The sequence below is a fragment of the Saccopteryx leptura genome, chromosome 9 (assembly GCF_036850995.1).
Source record: "Saccopteryx leptura isolate mSacLep1 chromosome 9, mSacLep1_pri_phased_curated, whole genome shotgun sequence".
Classification (NCBI taxonomy): Eukaryota; Metazoa; Chordata; class Mammalia; order Chiroptera; family Emballonuridae; genus Saccopteryx; species Saccopteryx leptura.
In genome coordinates this window covers 69,976,508-69,996,089 of record NC_089511.1, presented here as the reverse complement: position 1 = coordinate 69,996,089, position 19,582 = coordinate 69,976,508, and the positions used below count along the sequence as shown (strand labels likewise).

General features: G+C 41.6%; 1 protein-coding gene across 4 annotated transcripts in view; it reads right to left on the bottom strand.

Annotated features, from left to right (window-relative positions):
- Positions 1-3,879: 3,879 nt before the first annotated feature.
- The window catches only part of DDX50 (DExD-box helicase 50), a 42,056-nt gene continuing 26,353 nt past the window's right edge, over positions 3,880-19,582 (bottom strand). For 3 of the 4 annotated variants that reach the window (XM_066348415.1, XM_066348416.1, XM_066348418.1), the window contains 7 exons: positions 15,975-16,136; positions 15,419-15,538; positions 14,133-14,206; positions 13,749-13,908; positions 8,980-9,114; positions 7,816-7,860; positions 3,880-4,376 (listed from right to left, as the gene is read on the bottom strand). In XM_066348415.1, the coding sequence (XP_066204512.1) occupies positions 4,098-4,376; positions 7,816-7,860; positions 8,980-9,114; positions 13,749-13,908; positions 14,133-14,206; positions 15,419-15,538; positions 15,975-16,136 (975 nt within the window). In that variant the 3' untranslated portion in view covers positions 3,880-4,097. The remainder of the gene's footprint in view (positions 4,377-7,815; positions 7,861-8,979; positions 9,115-13,748; positions 13,909-14,132; positions 14,207-15,418; positions 15,539-15,974; positions 16,137-19,582) is intronic. The other variant, XM_066348417.1, reaches the window with a different exon arrangement.

Genomic DNA, 19,582 nt, shown 5'->3' with positions numbered 1-19,582 from the left:
ATGTGATTATGGGTGGTTATTTTCTTCCATTTTCTCAAATTTTTAACAATGGACTTTATTATTAATATTATATATATATGGTTTTTAAAACTTATTAAGTACTACCCCAAAGTACCTGAAACAAAATCAATGTGAGGCCTGACCCGTGGTGGTGCTCTGGGTAAAGCATCAACCTAGAACACTAAGGCCACCAGTTTGAAACCCCAGGCTTGCCTGGTTAAGGCACATATGGGAGTTGATGCTTCCTGCTCCTCCCCCACCCACTTCTTTCTCCTCTCTCTCAAAATGGATAAATGAATAAAATCAATAAAAATAGGAAATTTAAAAGACCAATGTGAGAGGAGACTCTCAAAACATTCACATCTAAATTATTGGGGGAATAAATGGTGACGGAGACTTGACTGGAGGGTGAGCACACAATGTAATATACAGATGTGTGTTTTAGAACTGTACACCTGAAAACTATATAATTTTATTAACCAGTCACCCCAGTAAATCCAGTAAAAATTAAAAGTAAACTTGAATTCGTTACTCAAATGTCTAATGAATATAATAAAACATTATTTCAAAACGTAAAGATCAAGACAACTGCCTGACTGGTGGTGGTGCAGTAGATAAAGCAGCTCGCCAGCTTGAGCGAAAAGGTCGCTGGTTTGAGCAAGAGGACACAGGCTTGGCTCTGGTCAAGGCAACGTATCATAAGCAATCAATGTACAACTAAAGTGAAAGCAACTATGAAGTGATGCTCCTCTCTCCTCCTCCTCTTGGAAGCAACCAATGGACAACTAAAGTGAAGGCAACTTTGAGCTCATGCTTCTCACCCCTCCTGTCTTTCACTCTTTCAAAAAAAAGAAAGAAAATTGCTGCTCTATTATACAAGGTCTCCTGGCCTCCAATCTGGCCTTTCTGCAACCCAATCTCCTCAGTGTAGTCAGCTTTCTATAACAAATCTCATCGTTTCCTTTTTTTAAGTTTAAAGTAAAAGAATTTATTAGTGAAGCTAGGAGACAGAAAGTAGCTACTCCACAGGCAAGAGAAGCCTCATCATGCTTTTTTTTTTTCTTCTTTTTGTGACCGAGACAGAGGAAGGGACATATAGGGACAGACAGGAAGGGAGATGATGAGAAGCATCAGTTCTTCATTGCAGCTCCTTAGTTGTTCATTAATTGCTTTCATAAGGGCTACAGCAGAGCAAGTGACCCCTTGCTCAAACCAGTGACCTTTGGGCTAAAGACAGTGACCTTGGGGTCATGTCTATGATCCCACACTCAAGCCAGTGACCTCACGCTAAAACTGGTGAGCCCCTGCTCAGGCCGGTGATCTCAGGGTGTTTTTGTTTTTGTTTTTTTTCTCTTAATTTTTAATTTTTATTTATTTTTTACAGAGAGCAAGTCAGAGGGAGGGATAGACAGGAACGGAGAGAGATGAGAAGCATCAATCACTAGTTTTTCATTGCGTGTTGCATCACCCTAGTTGCTCATCGACCGCTTTCCCATATGTGCCTTGACCGCGGGCCTTCGGCAGACCAAGTAACCCCTTGCTGGTGCCAGCGACCTTGGGTTCAAGCTGGTGGGCCTTCCCTCAAACCAGATGAGCCCGCACTCAAGCTGGCGACCTCAGGGTCTCGAACCCGGGTCCTTCACATCTCAGTCCGACACTCCATCCACTGCGCCACCGCCTGGTCAGGTGATCTCAGGGTTTTGAGCCTGGGTCATCCACATCCCAGTCCTACGCTCTATCCACTGCGCCACTGCCTGGTCAGGCTCATCATGTTAATTCTTAACTTAAATCCTTTAATGGTTTCCACTATCTTCAAGGGATGTTTGAATTCCTTAATGCACATAGTTTTAAAATCTGGTCCCTGTTAAGTATTAATTCCTTCTCTCCTACTCCTGTACTCTGCAAACCATACTGAACTAATTGTAGGTCCTCATACTTACCAGGCTATTCTTTGCCTTTGGGTTTCTGCATATGCTCCTTTCTCTACCTGCAAAGCCTTTCCCTTCTAAACTCTTTCCCCTATTCACATATACCTAGCGAGATTAATACTTTTGCTTCACTTCTCCTTTAGTGTATCACTTCTAAGTCCTCCTAACTCCTAAGACTGGTTAGGCACACTTCAAACAATTGAAGGCCCTTAGCCTTCAATTCATACCTGTTTTTATCTTAGCCATTAGGTGTTAACCTTCATTTTAATCATAATGGCTTGTCTTTAAACTGTAAGTTCCTTGAGGAAAGGGACCATGCCTTGTTTACTACTATATCCCTAGTGATTAATATTGTGATGGGCACATGGTAGAGTTCAGTGTCTGTTGTATAAATTATCGAATATGTACACCTTGCACACCCTTTTAGTTAACTACACCTAGAATTTTTTTTTTTTACAGAGACAGTCAGAGAGGGATAAATAGGGGCAGACAGGACAGAGAGAGATGAGAAGCATCAATCATTAGTTTTTCGTTGCAATACCTTAGTTGTTTATTGTTTTCTCTTATGTGCCTTGACTGTGGGTCTAAGCAGATTGAGTAACCCCTTGCTCAAGCCAGCGACCTTGGGTCCCAGCTGGTGAGCTTTGCTCAAACCAGATGAGCCCGCACTCAAGCTGGTGACCTCGTGGTCTCGAACCTGGGTCCTCCGCATCCCAGCCTGACGCTCTATCTACCGCGGCACTGCCTGGGCAGGCTACACCTAGAATTTAAAAAGCTACACTTAATCATGTCACCAGTTTATACAGCCCTTTAATGTAGAAGGGATTTATTTTTTGTTTTTTTTTTTTTTTTTTACAGAGTCAGAGAGAGGGATAGACAGGGACAGACAGGAACAGAGAGATGAGAAGCATCAATCATTAGTTTTTTTTTTGTTTTTTTTTTTAATCTTTTTTTTAATTTTTATTTTTTTATTTATTCATTTTAGAGAGGAGAGGGAGAGACAAAGAGAGAGAGAGGAGAGACAGAGAGAGAGAAGGGGGGAGGAGCTGGAAGCATCAACTCCCATATGTGCCTTGACCAGGCAAGCCCAGGGTTTCGAACCGGCGACCTCAGCATTTCCAGGTCGACACTTTATCCACTGTGCCACCACAGGTCAGGCCAATCATTAGTTTTTTGTTGCGCATTGCGACACCTTAGTTGTTCATTGATTGCTTTCTCATGTGCCTTGACTGCGGGCCTTCAGCAGATGGAGTAACCCCTTGCTCGAGCCAGTGACCTTGGGCTCAAGCCGGTAAGCTTTTGCTCAAACTAGATGAGCCCGCACTCAAGCTGGTGACCTCAGGGTCTCGAACCTGGGTCCTCAGCATCCCAGTCCGATGCTCTATCCACTACGCCACTGCCTGATCAGGCTTTTTTTTTTTTTTAAAGAAAGTGTACAGCATATTGGCTTTATATATATATATCTATATATCTATATATATATATAGATATATAGATATATATATATATATATATAGAGAGAGAGAGAGAGAAATAGAGAGGGATAGACAAGACAGGAACGGAGAGATGAGAAGCATCAATCATTAGTTTTTCATTGCGACACCTTAGTTGTTCATTGATTGCTTTCTCATATGTGCCTTGACCACAGTCTTTCAGCAGACTGAGTAGCCCCTTGCTTGAGACAAGAGACTTTGGGTCCAAGCTGGTGAGCTGCTCAAACCAGATGAGCCCGCGCTTAAGCTGGCAACCTCAGGGTCTCGAACCTGGGTCCTCCGCACCTCAGTCTGACGCCACTGCGCCACCACCTGGTCAGGCTAGAAGGAATTTCTTATTTTCTACTACATATCCTATGGAGGAATAACCTGAATACAAATACACCATACTTTGTAAAATGCAGGTAACCTTAAGTAAAATTAACTGCCATGTTTTAGAAAAAATACTTAATGCATAATGAAAAGAGACAATAAAAGATTTTTTAATTCAAAGGTATACTGGATAAGTTGACCTGTTTACATCGAGTCTTGTGAAATACTTTTTAAAAAAATACAACCAACTTTTTTGCAAACACCAGACACAAACCCCAAGTATGATGACCTAATTTTTGGTGGATAATATACATGATTAGGTGGAAACTGGTAAGCTCACACTGGTAGATTATCTATCTAGTTCTCAGTCAAAACTCCGTTTGTGGCCTCCACTTCTTGATCGATTTCTGTTCCCACTTCGTCTTCTACCATCTTGTCGACTTCCTGACCGAATGCCCTGTCGATTCTGTCTGCCTGACCGGCCACCAGATCGACCACCTGACCGACCTAACCAGCCTGAGCGCCCACTTGACCAGCCACTCCTCTGTCTGGAATTAGAAGATGTATTTCCATCATAATATTCTTCAATTTCAGGTAACTTGGCTGGCACTGAGAGGATCCAGTCCGAATCAAGCCACTCTGCCTGTTGGGGAAATTTTTAGGATTAATATAAATGTAAAATTGGAACCATAAGCAAATATATGAGTATAGGACACTCTTTTTATCAAATCTATTGTTTATTAGCTAAAGGCCATTAAATTCAAAGTACATGAAATAAAATTAAAAACGGGGAAAAACCACATATTAAAAGCACATTCACAAAAGTTCCTAAGTTTTAGTCTCAGGAGAAACTCTCAGGCTCATTGTGAGACTCTCAATTCATACTCAATTTATATATTCTAAAAGAAAACACTGATTTCTCTGCATAAAACAGGCTAATTGAAATTAGTGCATTGCTTTCAGCTGGTATATTGAGAAGCAAGGCGTGAGAGCTGCTGAGAGATTAAAAACCTGTAAACACCAGCTGGGAACTAAAAGAAATGTAGCCATTAGAAACAATTTGATATGGGGATAGACAACATACACAAATCAGCAGCTCATAAGAGCATCAATATTATATCCTGCTACATTAACTCTTCTTCATTGTGATCATGAGTTGCCAAGTAAAGTAAATATTAAAATACCTTGTTGGTGAGAGTGAGCAGAGACAAACACCCACACACCATTGTTGGCAATGTATGACCAAAGCCTTAAAAATGTGCAAACCATCTGGCCAAGCAGTCATCTTTATTTTTTTTTCCAATTTTTATTTATTTATTCATTTTAAAGAGGAGAGAGAGTGAAAGTGAGTGAGAGAGAGAGAAAGGGGGGAGAAGCAGGAAGCATCAACTCCCAGAAGTGCCTTGACCAGGCAAGCCCACGGTTTTGAACTGGTGACCTCAGCGTTCCTGGTCAACGCTTTATCTACTGCGCCGCCACAGGTCATGCCAAGCAGTCATCTTTAAAAATTAATCTTAAAGAGATAAACATGGCAATGTATAAAGAGTTAGCTATAACAACATAACAACATTCAAGGCTAACCTGTTTATGATAGTGTATTATTGGAAGTAATCTAAATATCAGAAAATAGGACATTAAGAAAAGTTGGACACCCATATGGCCAAGTGTCAGGGAGTCATTAAAAATAAGTAAACTAGGCCCTGGCCGGTTGGCTCAGCGGTAGAGCGTCGGCCTGGCGTGCAGGGGGACCCGGGTTCGATTCCCGGCCAGGGCACATAGGAGAGGCGCCCATTTGCTTCTCCACCCCCCCCCCTCCTCTCTGTCTCTCTCTTCCCCTCCCGCAGCCAAGGCTCCATTGGAGCAAAGACGGCCCGGGCGCTGGGGATGGCTCCTTGGCCTCTGCCCCAGGCGCTGGAGTGGCTCTGGTCGTGGCAGAGCATCGCCCCCTGGTAGGCGTGCCGGGTGGATCCCGGTCGGGCGCATGCGGGAGTCTGTCTGACTGTCTCTCCCCGTTTCCAGCTTCAGAAAAATACAAAAAAAAATAAAAAAAAAAATAAAAAAAAAATAAGTAAACTAGCCCTGGCCAGGTAGCTCAGTTAGAGTGTCATCCTAATATCCCGAGGTTGTGGGTTCGATCCCTAGTCAAAGCACATACAAGAATAAACCAATAAGTGGAAAAACAAATCAGTATCTATCTATCTCTTCCTCCTCCTCTCTCTAAAACTAATTAAAAAACTTTGTAGTCAAAATGTAACAAAACTTACCATTAAAATAAAAGTAACTGTATAGCTGACAGATACATATTCATAGTATGTTCTGAATTTTTAAAGACTTAAAAAACAGCCTGACGAGGCAGTAGATGGAGCATTTGCCTGGGATGCTGAGGACCCTGAGGTCACTGGCTTGAGTGTAGGATCACACTGGTCGCTGGCTTAGTAAGGTCACTGGCTCGGCTGGAGCCCCCCAGTCAAGGCACGTATGAGAATTCAATCAATGAACAACTAAGGTGCCACAGCTATGAGTTACTGCTTTTCATCTCTCTCCCTTCCTGTCTCTCTCTCTTAAAAACAAAACAGCCAGACCTGTGGTGGCGCAGTGGATAAAGCATCGACCTAGAACGCTGAGGTCACCAGTTTGAAACCCTGGGCTTGCCTGGTCAAGGCACATATGGGAGTTGATGCTTCCTGCTTCTCCCCCCTTTCGCTCTTTTTCTCTCTCTTTCTCCTCTCTAAAAAATAAATAAAAAAAATTTAAAACAAAACAAGAAAGACTTTGAAAACAGAACAACCCCCTTATTTCAAATTATGTATATAAATTCGTACAGGGATGCAATAGGCAAATTCTACAATGTATGAATCTAGTGGACAATCTCTTTCATCAACAGATAAAATACAAGGAAGTTTTGGTCCTGCTGGTAGCTCGGCTGGTTAGAGCATTGTCCAGATATGCCAAGGTTGCAGGTTCTATCCCCAATCAGCGCACTTATAAGAATCAACCAATGACTGGATGACTAGAACAACAAATCAATGTTTCTTTCTCTCCCTTCCTCTTTCTCTAAAATCAGTAAAATTTAAAAAAATATTTTTTTAAAGTGTGATACAGGAGAGTGTAAAAGTGGAAATTGGCCATGAGTTGATAACTAATGAAGTTAAGTGATGGGTACATGAGACTTTTAAAAAAAGATTTTATTTATCAATTTACAGACAGAGGAGGGTTCACCGAGAAGTATCAAATGATAGTTGCTTCACTTTAGTTGTGCACTGATTGCTTGTCATATGTGCCTTGACCAGGCAAGCCCAGGGTTTTGAACCCGTGACCTCAGCATTCCAAGTCAATGCTTTATCCACTGCATCACCACAGATCAGGCCATGAGGATTTTTTTTGTGTGTGACAGAGACGGAGAAACAGAGAGGGGCAGACAGACAGGAAGGGAGAGAGACGAGAAGCATCAATTTTTCATTGCTGCACCTTAGTTATTTATTGATTGCTTTCTCATATGTGCCTTGACAGGGGGGGCTACAGCAGGCTGAGTGACCCCTTGCTTGAGCCAGAGACCTTGGGCTCAAACTGGTGAGCCTTGCTCAAACCAGATGAGCCTGCGCTCAAGCCAGTGACCTCCAGGTTTCAAACCTGGGTCCTCTGTATCCCAGTCCGATGGTCTATCCACTGTGCCACCACCTGGTCAGGCCATGAAGGTTGTTTTTATATCTTTTAATATGTTTAAAATTAGTTATAAAAAATGTTTTAAATTAAGATACAGAGTAGATTTTTTTATTAAGGAGTTTATTGATTTAGGCATGGTAATGATATTGTGACTACGTTCTTAGTCCCTATCTTTTTTTTTTTTTTTATTTATTCATTTTTTTTTTTTTTTAGAGAGGAGAGGGAGAGACAGAGAAGGGGGGGAGGAGCTGGAAGCATCAACTCCCATATGTGCCCCGACCAGGCAAGCCCAGGGTTTTGAACCAGTGATCTCAGCATTTCCAGGTCGACGCTTTATCCACTACGCCACCACAGGTCAGGCAATCCCTATCTTTTAAAGAAACATGCTCAACTATTTAACAGAAAAAAAATTTAAATACCTGTAACCTTTCTGACTCAGTAGTGGGAACATCAAAGCAAACACCCTAAAGGCAAAATGAAATAATTTTTATTCAGATGCATATGAGTTAATTTTTTTACTAACATGCTGGTAATCTTTTATTACTTGCTGGTAATCTTTATATTCACTAAAAAAAAATTAGATGTGTCCCATGATTGCTTACAGGATTAAAACAGCTAATATGTAATAATGCACAACAGAGTGTCTGCTTATTTTACTTTCCAAATCTGAAAAGTAACTAAACACAGTATCTAATAAGAATCTACTACTACTAAGACTCCACAGCATTCTCTAGAAAAGTTTGTGTAGACACCATAATGTTCCATGTCCTTTTAAAATAATCTAATTAATTCATTTAAAAATTTAGTGCCAGAACGTTTCTCTCGTGAAGAGTTACAATGTTCATCAGATAATGAGAATGATATAATGCAAGATGTGTCCTCTTCAGTTTCATTGCCAGTTAAGTTGAAAGTTAACTTAATAATACTTCAAGTACAGAAACTAGTTTAGCCTAAGGACCTTGTTATATTTTTCTGTCCCCTCCACATTTTTTCTGATTGTACATATGTCTCATAGTTGCCACAACTCTTTCTGAATGTAATATTAAACTCTGAGATAATTATTTCCAATAAACAATCAAGTTAATAAATTCTATTAAAATTAGATGAATAAATATAACATCTTTTCTCAAAACCATTAAAGATACCAGTCACTAAGATAACAGATGGTTTTAACTTTGCTATTCATATATGTATTAAATTACTTAATTCACTTCATTATCTTCACTAACAACTAATAGCTGACCACTCAAAAAATCAATATTGTGTATTCCCTAAATTACAGTTGTTTAGCTGTTGCAATCATAAGTTACTTAGTCTTTATAGAGAATAAATACACACAATATAATAAGCATATAAGGACAGAAATGTAAATAACTAGAATATTAGATCAAACTAGACAGAATAACTAACAGTTTTTTAGGGTAATGTATTAGTTAAATAACTCCCCAAAAATTTACAACTGGAAACAGAATATATTATTCATCCCATTACACTTCAAAAAAAAGAAAAGAACAAAATTTGCTAATCTTTGTAAACATGTAGGTAGTTGATTAAAATCCTATTACTTGTGTAGAAAAGCCTACCATATTTCCTTTTAGGAGACACATTCTGGTAATTTGGGACACAGCATTACTACTCAGCTTTTTGTTAAGTTCTTTCCAAGCACAGCTGACATCCTGTATTTCTTCTGGGCTCTCCAGAGTCATGGTCACAAACCCCTTAAGGAAAAAAAAGTCACATTATGTTTGGGAAGAAAGCAGCAGCAGCAATGAAGTTCTAATTCTATAGCCCTTCATGACTTAAACATGCCAACTTATGAGTAAACAGCATAACATGGCTGCTAAAAAAATAATGGTTCTTTGAAACTATAATAGAAAATGAATGTTTATAGATCACTAAAAGTACATTCTTTATGTGTTGCTGTAAAGACTCTATTTAATTTTAATTATCATGCTTTAAGAGATAATGAAACTAGAACATCAGAGAAAAGGTAGGTAGTGAAGAATTAAGGAAGTCAATTCTGAAAGAGTCCAAGTTAGCTAGGCATGGAAAAACAAGAAGAGGCCCTGGCCGGCTGACTCAGTGGATAGAGCGTCTACCCAGCATGTGGAAGTCCCAGTTTGATCCCTGGTCAGGGCACACATGACAAGCAACCATCTGCTTCTCTCCCTACCCCCCTTCACCTCTCACAGCCAGTGGCTCGATTGGTTTGAGCATCAGCCCCAGGCACTGAGGATAGCTTGTGCATCCACCTCAGGCACTAAAAATAGCTCAGTTGATTTGAGCGTTAGCCCCAGACAGGAGCTTCTGGGTGGATCCTGCTCTGAGTGCATACAGGAGCTTCTCTGTCTCCACAGGGAAGGAAGAGGAGGTGAGGGGACGGGAAGGGAGGGGAGGGGAGTCATAAACCTCTTTAAACCTTTTAGTGACTATTACACTAGCAAAAATTACTTGTCCTCTAAAAGTTCACTGGACAGGAAAAAGATCATGAAGAAGATATATAGAGGCATTCATTTAACAAATATTTCAGTGCCCTCTTTGTTTTTGTTTTTTTTAAGATTATTTTATTGTTTACCTAATTAGATTTTTTTTTTTTTTTAAGAGACAGAGAGAGAGTCAGAGAGCCCTGACAGGGACAGACAGACAGAGGGACGGAGAGATGAGAAGCATCAATTATCAGTTTTTCGTGGCGACACCTTAGTTGTTCATTGATTGCTTTCTCATATGCCTTGACCGTGAGCCTTCAGCAGACCGAGTAACCCCTTGTTTGAGTCAGCGACCTTGGGTCCAAGCTGGTGAGCTTTTGCTCAAACCAGATGAGCCTGCGCTCAAGCTGGCAACCTCAGGGTCTCAAACCTGGGTCCTTCCACTTCCCAGTCCAACGCTCTATCCACTGCGCCACCGCCTGGTCAGGCCCTCTTTGTATTTTTTTAATTATTTTTTTAAGATTTTTAAAAAATTTATTCATTATAGAGAGGGGAGAGAGAGAGAGAGAGAAGGGGGAGGATCAGGAAGCATCAACTCCCATATGTGCCTTGACCAGGCAAGCCCAGGGTTTTGAACCAGCAACCTCAGCGTTTCCAGGTTGACGCTTTATCCACTGCGCCACCACAGGTCAGGCCCCTCTTTGTATTTTTGAGACTCGACTAGGTGCTGGAGATTCAGCAGTAAATAGTCCTTCCTCTCATGGATGTTACATTCTAGTGTATGAAGGGGGACAGTGATGGAATGGGGTAGACAGTAAACAAATAAAATACAGCCTAACCAGGCGGTGGCGAAGTGGATAGAGCATCAGACTGGGACACAGAGGACCCACGTTCTAAACCCTGAAGTTGCCTGACCAGGCAGTGGCGCAGTGGATAGAGCGTCAAACTGGGATGCGGAAGGACCCAGGTTCGAGACCCCGAGATCGCCAGCTTGAGCGCAGGCTCATCTGGTTTGAGCAAGGCTCACCAGCTTGAGCCCAAGGTTGCTGGCTCAAGCAAGGGGTTACTCGGTCTGCTGAAGGCCCGCGGTCAACGCACATATGAGAGGGCAATCAATGAACAACTAAGGTGTCGCAACACGCAACAAAAAACCACTGACTGATGCTTCTCATCTCTCCGTTCCTGTCTGTCTGCCCCTATCTATCCCTCTGTGTCTCTGTAAAATAAAAAAAAAAAATAATAATAATAAAATAAACCCTGAGGTTTCTGGCTTGAGTGTGGGCTAATCTGGTTTGAACATGGGATTATAGACATGACCTCATGGTAGCTGGCTTGAGCCCAAAGGTTTCTGGCTTGAGGAAAGGGTTACTCACTCTGCTATAGTCCCTCCCCACCATCAAGGCACATAATGAGAAAGCATTCAGTAAATAATTAAGGTACCACAATGAAGAATTGATGCTTCTCATCTCTCTCCTTTCCTGTCTGTCATGCAGAATGTCAGATAGGACCCTGGCTGGATAGCTTGGTTGGTTACAGCATCGTCCTGAAGCACAAAGGTTGCCAGTTTGATTCCTGGTCATGGCACATACAGGAACAGATTGATGTTCCTATCTCTCTCTCTCTCTCTCTCTCTCTCAGTAAAATCAATAAATTTAAAAAAAATCAGAGAATGTAAGATAGTAATAAGGATCGTGAAGAAAAGTAAAGCCAAGCAAGGGAACAGAGAGTAGACAAAGGGGTAAGATCTACTTTAGAGTGATCGAGAAAGACCTCTCTGATACAGTGATATCTGAGGAGAATGAAGTGAAGGAGGCAGCCATGTGTGTGTGTTTTTTTATAAATTTTTTTTTTTTTTTTGCATTTTTCTGAAGCTAGAAACGGGGAGAGACAGTCAGACAGACTCCCACATGTGCCCGACCGGGATCCACCCGGCACGCCCACCAGGGGCGACGCTCTGCCCATCAGGGGGCGATGCTCTGCCCCTCCGGGGCGTCGCTCTGTCGCGACCAGAGCCACTCTAGCGCCTGGGGCAGAGGCCAAGGAGCCATCCCCAGCACCCGGGCCATCTTTGCTCCAATGGAGCCTCGGCTGCGGGAGGGGAAGAGAGAGACAGAGAGGAAGGAGGGGGGGGTGGAGAAGCAAATGGGCGCTTCTCCTATGTGCCCTGGCCGGGAATCGAACCTGGGTCCCCCCCACGCCAGGCCGACGCTCTACCACTGAGCCAACCGGCCAGGGCAGCCATGTGTTTATAAGGAAAGAACATTTGAAACAGTGTAGGTAAAGACAATGGCCTTGTGCAGGAGTAGGTTTATGTCTGAGTAACAGAAAGTAGATTAGGGTAGCTGAAACAAGCAGGGGGAGAGATTTAACAGAGGAGACCAAAGAGGTAACAAAGGGAAGACACCCTTTAGGACATCCATGGTAAAAACTTTGGATTTGGTTTAACCCATAAAGAAATTTCAAACTACTATATACTCTTACCTAGACAACTGATTTAGACTCTTAAAAAAAATCAATTAAAAAGAAAAGCATGACTGACTAGGCAGTGGTGCAGTGGATACAGCGTCGGACTGGGATGTGGAGGACCCAGGTTCGAGACCCCAAGGTCGCCAGCTTGAGCGTGGGCTCATCTGGTTTGGGCAAAGCTCACCAGCTTGAATCCAAGGTCGCTGGGTTGAGCAAGGGGTTACTTGGTCTGCTGTAGCACCACAGTCAAGGCACATATGAGAAAGCAATCAATGAACGACTAAGGTGTCACAATGCGCAACGAAAAACTAATGATTGATGCTTCTCATCTCTCTCCATTCCTGCCTGCCTGTCCCTATCTATCCCGCTCTCTGTCTCTGTAAAAAAAAAAAAAAAAAAAAAAAAAGGCAAAATTAAAAGAGATATAATAACCAAATTTAACACATAAACTTTTAATTGGGTCATACTTTTTAAAAAAGATGTATATGGGGGGGGTGAAAAGGAGGAATAGAGTTGGACACATTAAGTCACTTTCAGCAAAATAACTGGCTAAATCATTAACACCTGACAAGTGGAAAACATCAGATGACCAATCTGTACTTATTTATGCTACACCGAGTAAGTGACATGCACGCTTACATCCTCACTCTTTGTTCCCCTCTCCCACAAACTCTTTCTCCCGTCATAGTAAGTAATAAATCTTTGAACTACCTGCAACCAATGATTCTGGTGCAGTTTGTTTTAACATCTGAAACTGACATGGTTGGGCCAGATGTCTCTTTCTTTCTCTCTCTCTCTCTCTCTCTCTCTCTCTCCCTCTCTCTCTCACACACACACACACACACACACAAATACATGTGATCTTTTTTTGTGTGTGTGTGTGTTTTTCTGAAGCTGAAAACGGGGAGAGACAGACAAACTCCCGCATGCACCCGACCGGGATCCACCCGGCACTCCCACCAGGGGGCGATGCTCTGCCCCTCCAGGGCGTCGCTCTGTTGCGACCAGAGCCACTCTAGCGCCTGGGGCAGAGGCCAAGGAGCCATCCCCAGCGCCCGGGCCATCTTTGCTCCAATGGAGCCTCGGCTGCAGGAGGGGAAGAGAGAGACAGAGAGGAAGGAGAGGGGAAGGGGTGAAGAAGCAGTTGGGCGCTTCTCCTGTGTGCTCCGGCCGCGAATCGAACCTGGGACTTCTGCACGCCAGGCCGACGCTCTACCACTGAGCCAACAGGCCAGGGCCCATGAGATCTTTATTTTGCATGGTACTATGTTACCTTCACAGAATGTGTATGTTTCTCAATTTGCATGGTTCAATGGCAACTTAAAAAATGAAGAATAGGTTTGGTATGCAAGTTAATACAGTGCTGTGCAAAGTGAAGGTTTCTTGTATTTTCCTCCAGAAAGATAGATACCAATTTTAATCTTTTCTCAAGTACATATAATTTTCTCATAGATTTCTACCTTATCAGAAGTGATCAAAGATCGTGGTTCAAAATTTGATGCACCAGAGATATGGGCTAATGCTGCAGCCAATGCATCCACTGCCCCTTTTTCTTCTATCAGTCTCTGAGCTGATGGTCGGAAAAAATCAACGGCAGCATAAGAAACAGAAGCCAGAGACCTATGGTTTAAAAATAGCAAATTTCCTTGGTCAAGGCAAAGGGGAAAAAAATTAAAGCTAAAAGAATGAATGGGAAAAGAGCAATGTTTTTATATTAATTAATATAACTAAGTGTCTGCTGGTAAAACTGGTGATTAAATTTTCTGATATTTGAACTAGGAGAGCTTAAAGATGAACAGCCTAATACAAAAGAAAAAATTATTCAGCAAGGTCAGAAAGCATACCTGATGACATCCATGCTTTTAGATTTAACTAAATCCATTGTAGAAGGAACACCTACACGTTTAAAAGTAATTCCCTGAAAATGAAAGAATTACATTAAAGAAAAATGGAAATCTTTACAATTAATTCTTAAATTAATAAAGTTTGTTGAATTTCCATTTCTTGGACTTAGAAATTTCCAAGCCCTAGCAGATCAAAAGATCTGCTTTTTCTAATAAATCACCAATTACAAAGTCTAGAAAGAGAAAAGAGATTTTTTGAATTGTCCCTTAGTTACATACATGAAATTTCGCTTGCAAAATAAAGTTGATTCAGAAAAAGGAAAAAGATGCTGTTTACAATTATCAATTATTTTTATTACCTTATCTCATTATATAAAGTATATAAAATAGTGTAGAAAAAACACATCATAAAACGAAATAGCAGAGAAAAGGTATAATTTCTTATGGAAACTGGCTATTGTACCATTACTCAATATAATCTTAACTATAATACCAAGACAATGTCATAGTCACCATTACAATGCTGGACATTAAGAGGTACTGAAATCACAATCCAATTCTGATTTTAGTATCAAGGGAGAAATTCAAGGGAAAAATGAGAAAGTCAGCTCCTCTGGCCCTGGCCAGGTAGCTCTGTGGGTAGAGCACTGTCTCAGCATGCTGAGGTCGTGGGTTGGATGCCCGGTCAGGGCACATATGAAAAGCAACCAATGAATGCACAATGAAATGGAATGAGTTTTAATGAGTCTCTCTCTCTGTCACTCTCCCTATTCCCTCCTTTCTCTCTCAAATCAATAATTTTTTTTAAAGTTTAAGAAAATAAGAAAGTCAGCTCCTCCATTTTCACAATAAAAGCCGTATTAAAACAAAGTCTTGCTTTCCTGACCAGGTGGTGGCACAGTAGAGAAAGCGTCGACCTGGGACGCTACGTACCCAGGCTCACAACACTGAGGTCCCTGACTTGAGCAAGGGGTCCCTGACCTGGGGAGTCCCCCACCCCGTCAAGGCACGTATAAGCAAGCAATCAATGAACAACTAAAGTGCCACAACTATGAGTTGATGCTTCTCATCTCTCTCCCTTCCTCTCTGTCCCTGTCTCTCTCTCTCGTTTAAAAAAAAAAAGTCTGGCAGCTAATATAAATTTAGCTTTCCACATGCTTCATATCCAAATGCAGCTTAACGTGAGAAAAGTTTTCAAGATCTATTTGTTGAGAACAAATATAAAAAGAACACTTTTCTAAGGCACTATTTAGATAATAAGCCTGAAATAATTCAACTCTACTTACTGCTTTTTGTTCCACGTATCTTAATTGACCTCTTTCTCTTGGTTGATAAAAACATATACAAATCCCTGTCCGGCCAGCTCTACCTGTGCGTCCAGAGCGATGAATATAGGACTCAACATCCTAAAAATAAAAGAGGTAACACTCTTTAAAAACATGGTAACTTGCACAGTCATTTCAGCATCCAAATAATAATACTATTGATATAATAAAACTACTTAGTAATAATAACATTTTTACTTAATACTGTTGCTTTTTCCAATATCCCAAAAGAATTTAGGACAAAAGGGATATGATTTAAAACCTATTATCTACATAATCCAAGGACTCTTTATATGGCAACGTTTTATAATTCCCTTACATGAATTCATGCTTCAAATCTAAATAATGAAGTTAGTAATCTGCAAAGTCATCAGATTCTGATCAGTTTAACACCATAGTGACAAAAATGGCTAAGAGCAAGAACAGATTACATCTTTCATATCCAAAGCAATATTTTGTAAATAAAATGTCAATTCATACAGCTGTTCTTTTCCCAAAATCGAATCTCATTTCCTACCTGTGGAGGAGAACTCTGAATCACCAAGTCAACCTCAGGAATGTCCAAACCACGGGCAGCCACATTGGTTGCCACCAAAACTTTAAAACTACCTTCTCTAAAGCCTCTCAGTGTAATTTCTCTTTGTGACTGTGCAATGTCCCCATGTAGACACTGGGCATTCTGTTGAAAGAAAGGGGAAAAGTGTACAGCTCATACTGTCAACTGACAGCAACCTAACACCATAGATTTTGTGCTTTTCTGTTGTTTTTCAGTCTTATTTTCTGATAATTATAATGTACACTTAATCCAAAAAAAAAAAAATTACAAAAAAACTTCCCTTAAAATCAGCCTCCTAATAATTCAGTCAGCAGTTTGGTGAATATTCCTTCAGACACTTAAAAAACAAAAACAAAAAACTACACTTCTCACACACAGTAGCATATACTTTATGTACTTACGTAGGAATCACATTATATATGTATACATATACTGTTTTGTAACTTGCTTTATAAATTACCTTAGCCATTTTTAAATACCTAGAATATAACTCTATTTAATTCTTTTAAAACTGTATATATCATTTCTTCATATGCTTGCTGTAGCATTTATTTTAGCACTATCCTGCTGAGGAACATTTGGGTTGTATCAAAATCTTCACCTCCAAAAACAATGCTACAGTGAACAACACTGCACTATCTCTGGACACCTCATTATGTGTGTATTTCAGCACAATATGTATCTAAGAGCTGGATTTCTGGGTCAAAAAATATGAACATTTGCCTAACCAGGTGGTGGCGCAGTAGAGAGAGCATCAGACTGGGACTCAGAAGACCCAGGTTCGAAACCCCAAGGTCACAGGCGTGTGCACGGGTTTATCAAGCTTGAGCATGGAACCATAGACATGACCCCATGTTCGCTCGCTTGAAGCCCAAAGTCGCTGGTTTAACCCAAGGTCACTGGCTTGAGCAAGGGGACACTTGCTCTGCTGGAGCCCCCTGGTCAGTGCACATATGAGAAAGCAATCAATGAACAACTAAGATGCTGCAACAAAGAACTGATGATTCTTGCCTAACCAGGCAGTGGATAGAGCGTCAGATTGGAATGCAGAAGACCCAAGTTTGAAACCCCTAGGTCACCAACTTCAGCATGGGCTCATCTGGCTTGAGCACAGGCTTACCAGCTTGAGCGCAGGGTTGCTGGCTTAAGCATGGAATGATAGACAAGATCCCATGGTCGCTAGCTTGAGCCCAAAGATCGCTGGCTTAAAGCCCAAGGTCACTTGTTGAGCAGAGGGTCATTTGCTCTACTGTAGCCACATAGCCCTGTCAAGGCACATATGAGAAAGCAATCAATGAACAACTAAGGAGCCGCATCGAAGAACTGATGCTTCTCATCTCTCTCCTTTCCTGTCTTATCTGCTGTCTGTTCCTATCTGTCCCTCTCTCTGACTCTGTCAAAAATAATAATAATAATAAATGAGGTTGTACCCATTTACTCATCAACATTCTAGGAGTATTTATTTCCTCATTCCCTACTCTCCTGTATATTATGAATCATTAATTCTTATTAATCTACTATGCAAAAATGACTTCCCAATATTATTTCAATTTATATTTCTCTAATTTTTACTGGTTGAACCTATTTATTTATACTATTTACACATTTATTACCACTAATATTATAAAAATTTTTTCTAGTATTATATATTTCCTAGTATTCCAGCCACTATTAAAATTTAGAAGTTTATAACAATGATTTAACCCCAACAATGTCTAAACCTTAGTATTTAAGCCTAATGCATTCATGAGTTAATTCACTGAGTACTTAGTATGCACCAGGTACTATGCCAGGTTCTAGAGCAAAAAAGAAACACTCCTGGGGTCCTGGCCTGATGGCTCAGTAGATCAAGTGTCAAATTGGTGTGCCCCTGGTCAAGACACATACGAAAAGCTATAAACGAGTACACAACTAAATGGAACTAAGTGAAACAAGTTAATGCTTCTCTCTCTCTCCCCCTGCCCTTCCTGTCTTTCAAATCAATGCAGAAGTTAAGAAAAAGGCAAAGAAACAGCCCTGGGATAGACAAGTTGACAGGCATTTTCACTAAATTGTGTATGTGTTATATAACAAAGCACAGGGTGCTACAGGAATACCAAACAAGGATATCTAGCTCAATCTTATTTGAGGGGAAGGCAGCACTAAAGCTGAGACCCGACACATAATAAGGAACCAGTAGTCAAGTAAAAGGGGAAGAGGAGGGTAGAGTTCCTAGCAGAAAAACTACACATACCGTATTTCCCCATGTACAAGACAATCCCGTGTATAAGACACACCTTAATTCTGGGTCCCAAAACTGGAAAGAAATGTATTAAAGTTACTGAACTCAATTTTATTCATCATAAAATTCATATAACTCCACATCATTGTCAAAACTCCCATCCATTAGCTTGTCCTCATCTGTGTCTGATGACGAGTCCCTGTCTTCATATATTGCCTCGTTCTCAGTTCCATCTATGGCATCTGAAATGCCACAACCACTGTATAAGATGCATCCAGTTTTTAGACCCCAAAATTTTCAAAAAACGATGCGTCTTACACATGGGGAAATACGGTAAATAGTGCATCTGGGGGACTACAAGTATCTGAGTATTGCTCAAGGCTAGATTGAAAAAAAGAACTGGTGAGCCCTGGCCGGTTGGCTCAGCGGTAGAGCGTCGGCCTAGCGTGCGGAGGACCCGGGTTCGATTCCCGGCCAGGGCACACAGGAGAAGCGCCCATTTGCTTCTCCACCCCTCCGCCGCGCTTTCCTCTCTGTCTCTCTCTTCCCCTCCCGTAGCCAAGGCTCCATTGGAGCAAAGATGGCCCGGGCGCTGGGGATGGCTCTGTGGCCTCTGCCCCAGGCGCTAGAGTGGCTCTGGTCGCAACATGGCGACGCCCAGGATGGGCAGAGCATCGCCCCCTGGTGGGCAGAGCGTCGCCCCATGGTGGGCGTGCCGGGTGGATCCCGGTCGGGCGCATGCGGGAGTCTGTCTGACTGTCTCTCCCTGTTTCCAGCTTCAGAAAAAAAAAAATGCAAAAAAAAAAAAAAAAAAAAGAACTGGTGAGAGATAAGGCTGGAACAGAATACAAATTTTATCCTGAGCACAATATGGAACAACTGAATGATTGTAAGCAAGAAACACTCTGGCTACAGTGTCTGGAATGTACCAGAAAAGGACAAGGCAAAAGTTAGGAAGAGCCAGATAGCAGGTTGTTGTGACAACTCTACTTTTTTCTTTTTTATGTGTGTGTGACAGAGACAGAGAAAGAGACAGAGAGAGGGACAGATAGGAACAAACACACAGGAAGGGAGAGCGATTAGATGCATCCGCTCTGCATTGTGACACCTTAGCTGTTCATTGACTGCTTTCTCATATGTGCCTTAACCAGGGGGCTACAGCAAAGTGAGTGACCCCTTGTTCAAGCCAGTGACCCTGGGCCCAAGCCAGCCACCATGGACTCAAGTCAGCGACTATGGGGTCATGTCTATGATACAATGCTCAAGCTAGTGACCCTGTGCTCAAGCTGAAGAGCCTGCGCTCAAGCCAGTGACCTCGGGGTTTCAAACCTGGGTACTCTGCGTACTA